This window comes from Pristis pectinata, chromosome 3 (assembly GCF_009764475.1).
Source record: "Pristis pectinata isolate sPriPec2 chromosome 3, sPriPec2.1.pri, whole genome shotgun sequence".
In the NCBI taxonomy this organism is placed as follows: Eukaryota; Metazoa; Chordata; class Chondrichthyes; order Rhinopristiformes; family Pristidae; genus Pristis; species Pristis pectinata.
In genome coordinates this window covers 56,066,250-56,078,621 of record NC_067407.1, presented here as the reverse complement: position 1 = coordinate 56,078,621, position 12,372 = coordinate 56,066,250, and the positions used below count along the sequence as shown (strand labels likewise).

Here is a 12,372-nt window from a genome sequence, read left to right as displayed (position 1 = left end):
CAGATTCCAAAAACCGGTGTGCTCTGGTTTTAGTGACCTGTGCTACAGGGAAAAGTTTACTACTATCTAACTTAATTATGCACCACATAATTTTGCAGATCAGGATCTCCTTCAGCCTTCTCCACTCCAAGGAAAACAAACCCAGCCTATGCAGTCTCTCCTTATAACTGAAATCTGGGCAATTTGTGGGCATGTTATAAATTTTTATGCCGATCAGATAACAACAAAAGTCAAAATTTCCAAGTCAAGTGCACATCACAATATAGAGTTGGATTTATTGCCAGCATAAAAATTAACAATTATATACAGGGAAAATAGTGCAATACATGAGACAGAACATCAGAAATACAAACACATTATAAACATGGATACTGAGTTAAATTAATGTCTTTATGAAGTCGGTCTTCCAGGAACTGCAGGAGGGGGACGCCTAAGCATAAAGAGAGAAAAATATGGATGTAAGTGGTGAATGAAAGAACATACGACACATAGTGAAAGCAAACAAGATTGGTGTGATCAGCCAGATGCCAGCAGAATACTTTCTAAGAATATAATTACAAAAGTGGCAATCATTTCATGAGCTATAAACTTTGTACTTAATGGGATGGCTAAAAATTAAATGTGTATATTCTTATTTGCATTGTGCATAAAGCAGCCAAGGAAAGACTCAAAAATCAAATCATGTAAAAGAAAGAACATCACATGATTTTGGTTCATAAAACTTATGATGCTTTGCCTGTCCTTTAATATTTTTCTATGATAATTTTTCAAATAGAAAAAAAATCAACTGCAACATAATACAAATGCAGATAAGTTACTAGAGGTTCGGGTGAAAATCTTTTGACTAAACACTAGCTTTTGAGTTGGTGAGTTGAGATTTTTGAGTTATACAGCACGGAATCATCATTTTTTTTGATGAAACTGTGGTCATGCAACATCTCCAAAGAAACAACCCCAGTTTCCAGTTGACCTTTCACCAGAACTGAGGAAAAAAAATATGTAACAGGCTTTAAGCTACAATGAAAGCCAAAAAAGGGAAGGTGGGTGATGGTGGTGGGGTGGAGTGGTTGAGGAAAGAGCAACAGGGAAGCCGGGAGTGATTATGTAATGAAGGAAATAATACAAAGCAAAACAAGGTGGTAATGAGACAGGAAACAAAAAATAGATCCAGATGCAGTTGGAATGGGCCTTCAGAACGTTACCACACTGACGGTGGCTGAAGTAGTAGAGAATGATCTATCGAATGTGAAGGCTGACGGTTATGAGGACAAGGGGGATACTATCATGGTTATGAAAGGGAGGGGAAGGAGCAAGGGCATGTTTGAGAATCACATTTACCATTAAGGAAGGGAATGCTTAACTGAGGAGAAAAGGAAATGCATCACAAATACCGCAATGGATGGAGGCATCTACAGAAAATAACACTCAGAGAATGGAATGCAGCCCTTATAGGAAGTACAGCAGGAGGAAATGCTATTAGAACAATTGTGCGAGTTAATGAACTTGTAGGAGATATTGTGGATACCCTATCCCCATAAATAGAAATAGAGAAGGAAATGAAAGTGGTGCTAGATCAAAGATCAACAATAGTCGAGAAGGAAAATTAGTTCCAGTTTTCCACTATGAGGGAAGAGCATGATCATCCCTACTCTTTGATCTGTACTTGCTTAAAAACTGTTACCTCACCAAGTTATTTCAGGTCTAATGGAATGTCTTCAACCTGAAAAGCCAATTGTTTCTCTCCACAGCTGCTCCATGAAATGCCATTTCCAGCATTCATGGGTTTTGGGTTTTGCTAAAATACAGCTTGATGAGTTTGCTTTGTTAATAGTGAACTAATTCAGTAGTCCTTGTGCAAAGAAGCCTGTACAAAAGACAAAAAAAATAGGAGCAGGAGTGGGCCACTAGGCCCCTCAAGCCTGTGCTGCCATTCAATATGATCAGGGCTGATCTATGCTGGCCTCAACTCCTCTTCTGTGCCAGATCCCCATCGCCCTCAATCCCTGATCCTTCAAAAATGTATCTCCCTCTCTTTAAATATGTCTAATGAGCGAGCCTCCACAACTCTCCGGGAAAGAGAATTCCAGAGATTCCCCACCTTTCGTCAGGGAAACTTCTACGTACCTCAGTTTTAAATGACTTTAAAACTATGTCCCCTTGTTTGAGATTCTCCCATTTGTGAAAACATTTTGACATCTACCCTATCATGTCCCTTTTGGATCTTATATGTTTCAATATATAGAGAGAATGCAGTACCCTTTCAGTTGCCAGTATTTGCTATGGATTGAGATATGCACCCCAATTAAACATTTAAATTTGCCTGTTATGTAAATGGCATGTGACCAAATACGGTCTTGCTTGTTTCAAAACAAGTGTCAAATGAACAATGCTTACTATCAAAGTGGATTTACATTTTTAACACTTATTCAATAATACATATTGTTTTTTTAAACAAGAGTAAATAGTTACACAAGTTCAAGAAAAGTATGGACATAAGACCATAAGATATAGGAGCAGAATTAGGCCATTCAGCCCATCAAGTCTGCTCCGCCATTCAATCATGGCTAATTTTTTCAACCCCAATGGCCGTCTTCTCCCCATAACACTTAACCCTTTTACCAATCAAGAACTCTATCAATCTGTGCCTTAAATACACCCAATGATTTGGCCTCCACAGCCCTCTACAGATTCACCAATCTCTGGCTGAAGAAATTCCTCCTTATCTCAGTTTAAAGGGATGTCCCTTTATTCTGAGGCTGTGTCCTCGGATCCTAGACTCTCCTAGCAATGGAAACATCCTCTCCATGTCCATTCTACCCAGGATTTTCAGTATCCAGTATCTGGTACAGTATCAAGGAAAGGTATAAGAGTGCAAGTGTCAAATTAAGCACAAAGTTTATAGCTCATGAAATGATTGCCACTTTTGCAATTATATTCTTAGAAAATATTACGTTGGATTTCGTAATTCCTGGCATCTCTTCCTATGGATTGAAGTCTACAAGAAATAGTTGATTTTTCAATAAATTATTCATTATATCCAACCAGAGTGCAACAAAAATATTAGTGACAGGAAGCACCTACACATTTCATATTGCAAATTGTTCTAGGACATGGACCAGCCCTAAAGCCAAATTATCCTGGGGTGCTTGGAGTAATATAGAAATACATAATGATAGGTCTAATTTAATAGGTTCATTGAAATCTACTGAAATCAACATTCTACATAAAAATAAGTCTCAAACAGCTATAAATGAGGTGAAATAGTTGGATTTGGGAGCTGTAGTCAAGCAGCTGAATAGTGAAAGGTTTTGCCGTTGGCTTCACAGTAGGATGGGCGAGACTGCAATCTCAGCAGTGGCAGATACTAAAACTTTTTGGCTTTGATCATCAGTTCTCAAATGGGTATCCAGATGTTGCTGCCCAGCTTTAGAAAACCAAATGTTACGCTCCATCTTCTTCAACTGCATCAACTTTGATGGAAAGGTTTCAAAGTCTCCCCCATTGCAATACAGTGAACAAAGGTAGAGTGGAAAAAAAGATGGAGCTTCAGTGAAATTAACAGCAAAGTTTGAAAGGTTCTCTTTACTGAATGGTGACACCCTTCAAAAGACATTGAAAACATATTATAATTCCTTTTTGAATTGTAGACAGTTTGCAGCGAAATCAACTGAGCACCACGTAAACTCAGGTAACCCAAAACACCAAAATTTGCACTGAGGATAAGTCTCAGTTTTCTTGCATATACACCTTGTAGAATAAAAGTTCCAGCTAACAAATAGGTGACAGCTGTGACAAACTATGTTAAAAGTTACTGGGAGCATTTTATTACGGCAAATCAAGTGAGCTGGGGAAATTACTTTAAGACATGCTACTCGCACATACTCTTTTCTTGCCTTTTGTTACTTTATGTAACAACAAGTATTACTCATTACCACATTTTTCATTTGTTAAAAGATGGAAAGCAGCACCAGTTGGTTTGCATGCTACAGCTTTGTCTTCTTAATTTAGTCAAGATGAGTCTGGCGCCTGTACAATAGTGGGCTGAGTGAATGAAGGGAGCGCATTCTGATTGAAAGAGCTAGGCAAAAAAAGCCCTGCATTAAATGTATGATTTTACACTCCTCCCCTATCCCTTCCCCCTTCTGCAAGCTTGAATGGAATGCAAGGGGCCTCCTCCCACAGCAAGGCATCCGCAAGTTTTCCAAGCCAGGCTCTGCAAAGTAATTTGCTTCACATTTTATGCTATTCTGCAACTCAAAGAAAAAAAATGCAACAATTGCCCATTTTACAAACTAAGCAATTTTTGTCAGTCAACAGATACCTTTCAGTTCATTAATCTGGAAGGTTTCTGCACAAACTCTTGTAAATTTCAGGAGGTGAGACTTAAGCTTCAGTTCACTTTTGAAAAAAATGTTAAATTAAATACACAAACTTAAGCACAATCCTGACAATTTCCTTAGTGAGTCTTAGTGTCTAGAATACATTTGACCCAGACCATATGTTCCTTTGCTGCTGCACTTTAAACTTACCGAGGTTCATTTCTTGCTCACTTTAAAGGAAAACCAGATTATTAAATAATACCTGCATACCATGATGCCTCTATGAGGGCTATGAATTTGGGAAAAATAGGCAAGCAGTATCTATCAAATGTTTTCAATTAACAATTTTTATTGCCATTTCATATCTATGAGCAATATTTTTCCAGCCTAAATCTTGTCATCTTGTGAGCTTTATTGCAGAACCATGACACTTTCCACTGAAAAAAGAGACAGACTGGTAAAAGTTGGGATCCAGAGGGATATGAGACCCTTCATCTGAGTCACTGATATAAATTGTGAGTAATTGAGGCACATGCACTAATCTTCGTAGTTACAGCGTAAGACAACAAATGTTTTTTTTACTGACATGGGGCTGTTTCAAGCATCAGTTCCTATAAAAATGTACGTTAATAGCGACGCTGTAAGATGTCAGTGTGAGGTTACAAGCCTACCACAAAGATCCCCTGGGTTCTTTCACAGGCAGCAAAGGCAATATTACTCAGAAATGTAGTGTTGCACAATTGGTATAAGTGAGGCAAATCAAAAAGTGCCTCCAGAGGGAGCTCCTATCTATGTGGATAATGAAAATACAGTCCACTCCCATAAACATCTGGATGTCAGTCAAGATCAATTCTTTTTAAATGACTTTCAAGCAAATATTTCCTCTAACCAGTACAATGACTGATTGAGGCATTCATAGAGCTCTACATCTTTTTCACTGCCCATTCCATTGAAACAGACATTTTATGAGCTTATGCTCTTAACAAGTATCTATATCAACAGTACTGTTGGGCAATTCTTGCCTTTTTAGTCACCTTGATAGATTATATACCCCGACAAAGCCAGTGATGGATCAACTAAACCTGATCATATTTACCTAAGATAGCCTGATTAGTGTCTCTTCAACGTTGCATTAAATATTTTTATATTTGTACCACTAAAAAGACTTTATGCATTAGATAACAGATGCCAAAAGCTAATAAAGTAAAATATCTGTCTTGCCTTCACTGCGTAGCATTCTCTCAGGTGGTGAATATGTAACTTGTGTACAAGAGACAGAATATCTTGTCAAGAGGAAGAAAGAAGCTTAACTAAGATTTAGAAAGCAAGGATCAGATAGGGCTCTGAAAAGTTACAAGGTAGCCAGGAGGGAGCTTAAGAATGGACTTAGGAGAGGTAGAGGGGGGCATGAGAAGGCCTTGGCGAGTAGGATTAAGGAAAACCCCAAGGCATTCTACACGTATTTGAAGAATAGTGAGGGTAGGACCAATCAGGGATAAAAGAGAAAACATATATCTGGGGTTGGAAGAGGTAGAGGAGGTCCTTAATGAATACTTTGCTTCAGTATTCACCAGTGAGAGAGACTTTAACATTTGTGAGGATGGCATACAACAGGCTGATACGCCAGAGCATGTCAACATGAAGAAAGAGGATGTGTTGGAACTTTTGAAAAACATTAGGACAGATAAGTCGCTGGGGACGGACGGGATATATCCAAGGTTATCATGGGAAGCTAGGGAAGAGATTGCTGCGTCTTTGGCAATGACCTTTGCGTCCTCACTGGCCACAGGAGTAGTGCCAGATGATTGGAGGGTGGCAAATTTTGTTCCTTTGGTCAAGAAAGGGAGTAGAGATAACCCTGGGAATTATAGACCAGCGAGTCTTACTTCAGTGGTGGGCAAATTAATAGAGAAGATTCTTAGAGACAGGATTTACGAGCATTTGGAGAAGCATAGGCTGATTAGGGGCAGTCAGCATGGCTTTGTAAAGGGCAGGTCATGCCACGCCACACGAATCTGATTGAACTCTTTGAGGATGTGAAAAAGCACGTTGATGAAGGTAGAGCAGTGGATGTGGTGTACATGGATTTTAGTAAGGTGTTTGATAAGGTTCCTCATGGAAGGCTCATTCAGAAAGTCAGGAGGCATGGGATCCAGGGAAACTTGGCTGTGTGGATTCAGAATTGGCTCACCCACAGAAGGCAAAGGGTGGTTGTAGATGGACAGTATTCTGCCTGGAGGTCCGTCACCAGTGGTGTTCTGTGGGATCTGTTCTGGGACCCCTGCTCTTTGTGATTTTTATAAATGACTTGGATGAGGATGTGGAAGGGTGGATTAGTACATTTGCAGATGACAGGAAGGTTGGTGGTGTTATAGATAGTGTAGAAGGTTGCTGTAGGTTACAACAGGACATCGATAGGATGCAGAGCCGGGCTGAGAAGTGGCAGATGGAATTCAACCCAGAAAAGTGTGAAGTGATACACTTTAGAAGATCAAATTTGAAGGCAGAATACAAGGTTAATGGCAAGACTCTTAGCAGTGTGGAGGAACAGATGGATCTTGGGGTCCACGTGCATAGATCCCTCAAGGTTGCCACGCAGGTTGATAGGGTTGTTAAGAAGGCGTTTGGTGTGTTGGCCTTCATTAGTCGGGATATTGAGTTCAAGAGCAGCGAGGTAATGTTGCAGCTCTATGAAACTCTGGTTAGATCATACTTGGAGTATTGTGTTCAGTTCTGGTCACCTCATTATAGGAAGGATGTGGAACCTTTAGAGAGGGTACAGAGATTTACCAGGATGCTGCCTGGATTGGAGAGCATGTCTTATGAGAATAGGTTGAGTGAGCTAGGGCTTTTCTCTATGGACCGAAGGAGGATGAGAGGTGACTTGATAGAGGTGTACAAGATGATAAGAGGCATAGATTGAGTGGATAGTCAGAGACATTTTCCCAGGGCAAAAATGGCTCACATGAGGGGGCATAATTTTAAGGTGATTGGAGGAAAGTTATAGGGGGATGTCAGAGGTCATTTTTTTTGACACAGAGAGGGGTGGGTGCATGGAACGCACTGCTGGCAGAGGTGGTGGAGGTAGATACATTTGGGACATTTAAGAGACTCTTAAATCGGCACATGAATGATAGAAAAATGGAGAGCTATGTGGGAGGGAAGGGTTAGATAGATCTTAGAGTAGGATAAAATGTCAGCACATCATCGTGGGCCGAAGGGCCTGTACTGTGCTGTAATGTTCTATGTTCATTCAAAGCCTTTTTCATTCTGTTTCTTGGGAGTATGGATGAAATGGAAATTCACCTACTGATTTCCCTTGGGTCATTGTCATAGAGTCTTACAGCAAACAAACAGGCCCTTCGGCTCAATTGGTCTATGCCGACCAAGATACCCTTTTAAGCTAGTCCCATTTGCCCATGTTTGGCCAACATTCCTCTAAACCTTTCCTATCCATGTACCTGTCCAAGTGTCTTTTAAATGTTGTTAATGTATCTGCCTCAATCACTTCCTCTGGCAGCACAATCCATATACCGACCACCCTCTGGGTGAAAAAGTTGCCTCTCAGGTTCCAACTAAATCTCTCCCCTCTCACCTTAAACCTATGCCCTCTAATTCCTGATTCTCTTTCCTCAGGAAAAAGGCTCTGTGCATTCACTTTATCTATATAGATTTTATACACTTCTATAAGATCACCCTTCATTCTCCTGCTCTCTAATGAATGAAGTCCTAACCTGCTCAGCCTATCTCCATAACTCAGTTCCTTGAGTCCTGGCAACACCCCACAAATCTCCTCCACCCTCTTCCCAGCCCAATGGCATCTTTCCTATTCTTTACATTCTGTATTCTACATCTGTAAAGTAGTGTCTCTTTCCTGTTTAGTAACATTTTCCTGATCTGGCTCAATCTTGAAACTGGACATCCAGCGTTTTGCAAGTGCCTTAATACTTGATGTGCAAGTGAAAGATCTCAAGATGGACACTACCAATAAAACTCATTTGCCTTCTCAGTCCCAGATGAATCTATAGTCTGCCAATAACAGCTGTTATCTATTCTTTGAATGCTTCTTGGATTTTACCTCCACCCAACTAAACCCATTTAATGTGCCTCAGCTCAGAAAGTGCCTCCCTACACATCTCCATCCATATCACCCCCATGACGCATTCTTTAAAACCTATCACTTTAACCAATCTTTTGGCCATCTGTCCTCAAATCTCGCCATATAAGAACATATGACATTGGAGAACTGGGCTGTTCTGCTTTTTGAGGTTCTTTTGCCATTCAGTAAGATCATGGCAATCTTCTAGCTCAAACTCACTATAAACCCCTGACTCCTGATTTTCTCACCATCAAAAATCCATTGATTTTGATCTTGAATGTAATCATCCCTGAATTTTTCATTTATCTTTGGTCTAGGTAAGAGTGTTGTTTTTTTAAATTTGAGTTTGAAAAAAGATCAGGTAATTTAGTTTATTAAAAACTTCAGTCAGTAAGATGCAACAACCTTTATACATTCAGAGCTTAACCAGAGACCAACTCATGGCGTAGCTTGACAAAGCTGTTCCAGTTTAAGCAAGTTTCTCTCGAATTTATGCCCAAATGGCTCAATATTCTATTTGCTTTGTTAACTACTGCTCTGCAATGATTTTGAGCATATGGTGTGCAATGGCAGATTAAATTTCATTTGGACAACCGTCAAATAGTTGACATTCATTTGAAATGTCAATACCAGCCTTCTCTTTAGTCTCTCATCCTGTAATTCTAATTCCGTTTCCTGAGTTTCAAGCTTTACTTCTGGTTTAGTGTTGAGATCTAAAGCTATAAATGAATGATGATGCCATTCAACCCACCTCATCTCCTCCATCCACACGATAATTAGTCATCCTCACCAAAGTATTCACACGTTCTGGAATAATTCCAGGGATTTTTACCTCTAATGTATTTAAAATCAGACTCACTTAATTCATTAGTACAATCTAATTTTGTACAATACAAGAGTGAGCATGTTATGTCTTCCTACATCAGTGAATTGTGTTATCAATTAATCTCAATAATTTCTAACTAGCACCTTGCATTATGGCTTTCTGAATGTTGTAAAAGCTTTGTCATTGAACGTGTTTATGAATCAAACTTTTAGTTAGCATCTCTGTTTATATTTTCTTGTGTTTGTGGTTGAGTGGTGGTCTGATGCCAGACTACCCTTGAGACATGCAGGAGATTGGGATTAGGAGCAACACAGTAAGTGGCAAATTTGGCCACACAGTGGCATGAAGCCTGCCATAAAAAAAATCATCACTGTATGATGAGCTACTCAAGAGGCTTTATACCTTATGAAGTAAACAGATTCTTAAATTAGCAAACTAGTTCAAGAAATCTGTCCCATTGCATTAGACCTTTCATCATTCATCAGGAGTTAATATTCCAGCTATATCCTGTGTCTTTGAGTTGGATAATCAGTTCTCCAAAGTGCTGGACAAGCTTTCCATCCTTTCTTAAATTCTGTCTGCATGCTTCGTAAACTCTACAAATATCACCTTCTATACTATGGGCACATTCGAGAGGACAAAGTACTGCAAAGTAACAAATGACTCTGTGAGTGGACAGGACATTCTTCCTCTTTGAAACTGTGGTGTTTAGCTAGGAGTTTCAATGCTTGCTTACAGCAGGTAATGTTATCATTTTCTGAAACCCTATAATAAGATTTGATAATAAAAAGATGGACCAATTCCTGACTCTATACTTGATAGACATGCAACAAATTGACATTTCTCTGTTCCTTGTTTTCTCTGCACTCATAGTATATCAATACATGTATCTTTAGTTCAAGCTCAAATTCAAATTCCCTCTATTTCACTTTCTCTTTACCAGGCAATCTTATTAATGCAATTGATTTTCTTTTTAATTTGGACATCTAAATTATCTAATGGCTTTTGTTCAGTTATCATTAGAAAATTCTAAATTAGGTTCAATACCAGTGTACTGCAGAATTCCAGATAAATGTCACGAATTGTTACTAATTTAAGTCTACAGTAAACACCAGATCAGAGTCAGTGGCATGAGTTAGACTTTGTAATTGGATTCTGTCATGTGCTGAAATGACTTGCACAATATCCATCTAGTCCAGGAGTGCAGAAACTGTATTCACAACCTTTTGGGATATTTTTATCATTTGACCTATCAACCTTTTTATGACAGAGAAATCAACTGGCAAGACAAGGCAAAACACGAATCATTGAGCAGCTTTATTCAACAGTGAGTTGAAAAAGGAACTGACAAAATCCAATTTGATTAATTCAATTAGTATGCAATAATATTGAGAATGAACACATTTCCAAACTAGTGGATCATCTTCCTTTGAAAAACATCTTCTTAACTCACACCTTAAGTCCTAAGACTTTGTAAGGTTTGTTTTCAAGGTGTTTTGAAAAGTTTGTTACTGTCTTGTTTAACTTTTTTCTTCACAAACTGGCCGTGAACATCAGACTGGGTATGAAGTGTTTATTACTTATAGAAAATTGCTTATTGTTTACAGTCTTTAGAGAAACTATTTCCAAAGTTAGTTCCATCCATTTTATTTAACCACTTTTCACCTCGGGCTGTTTTGTTAAAACTTGACAGAAGCACTTGCTTTAAAATAAATACAACAAAAAGCAAATCCAAATTCTCTCAGTTGAAAAATGGTCAAAAAAAATAAACACAGCAATCAATCCCATTTTTCTTTTAAAACTGGCTCCAGGTCTTGGCTTTATCTCCTGTGGCTGCATGAAAGGCACTAGAGAAATTCAATAGAATAAATATGGGAGAAATATTACCAGGAGTAGGCTATATAGCTCCTTGAGTATGCTACACCATTGAGTAAGAACATGGTTGATCAGATCTTGACCTCAACTTCACTTTCCTCCCTGTTACCCATAATAGTTGACGCCCCATGGATCAAAAATCTATCTTGGGCTTCAAAATATACAGTGTTTCAGCCTCCATCACTCTCAGGAGCCCGAAGCCAATACTCAATGACTTAAGCTTCTTTCCCCCGCCATCAGATTTCTAAACAATCCATGAACACTATATCATTATTCTTTCACTGCACTATTTCTTTATTTTGTAACTTATAGTAATTTTTATGTCTTGTACTGTACTGCTGCTGCAGAACAACAAATTTCATAACATACATCAGTGATAGTAAACCTGATTCTGATTCTCTGTGTAGAGAATTCAATAAATTCATGTCCCATTCTAATCTCTGTTTTAAACAGACATCTCCTTATTCTGAAATTATGCTCCGTGGTTCAAGATACCCCCTCTCAGCACCTAACCTCCCATAAGCATCTTATATAAAGATAAAAGATAAAGATATCTTTATTAGTCACGTGTACATCGAAACACACAGTGAAATGCATCTTTTGTGTAGGGTGTTCTGGGGGCAGCCCGCAAGTGTTGCCACACTTCCGGCACCAACATAGCACGCCCACAACTTCCTCACCTGTACGTCTTTGGAACGTAGGAGGAAACTGGAGCCCGTGGAGGAAACCCACATAGACACGGGGAGAACGTACAAACTCCTCACAGACAGCGGCGGGAATTGAACCCGGGTCTCTGGTGCTGTAATAGCATAATGCTAACCGCTACACTACCGTGCCTTCTCTCATTCTTCCGAACTCCAGTAGATAAAGACCCGACCCACTAAATTGTTCGTTGTATGACAATTACTTTCATTTCAGAAATCAACCTCGTGAATCTTCTCTGGACTGCTTCCAGTGCATGTACATCCCTCCTTAAGTAAGAGACTACAACTGCTGGTGTAATCCAATCAAAGTTCTACACAATTGGAGTAAGTCTTCTCCATTTTAAGCCCTATCCAATGTGCAATAAAGGCCAACATTCCACTTGCTTTCCTGGTAATTTGCAGTATTTGCATGCTCTCGTTTCACATTTCATGTATGAAGACACCCAGTTCCGTCCGCACAGCAGCATTCTGTAGTCTTTCTCCATTTAAGTAATATTCTGCTTTTCAATTCTTCCAGCTAAAACAGACACCATGATGCACACCATCTGC

At 39.2% G+C, this 12,372-nt stretch overlaps 1 protein-coding gene across 1 annotated transcript in view; it reads right to left on the bottom strand.

Moving 5' to 3' along the window:
* Positions 1–293: 293 nt before the first annotated feature.
* The window catches only part of LOC127567864 (dynamin-3-like), a 162,294-nt gene continuing 150,215 nt past the window's right edge, over positions 294–12,372 (bottom strand). Inside the window, exon 21 of the mRNA XM_052011015.1 lies at positions 294–430. Coding sequence (XP_051866975.1) covers positions 391–430 — 40 coding nt within the window. The 3' untranslated portion in view covers positions 294–390. The remainder of the gene's footprint in view (positions 431–12,372) is intronic.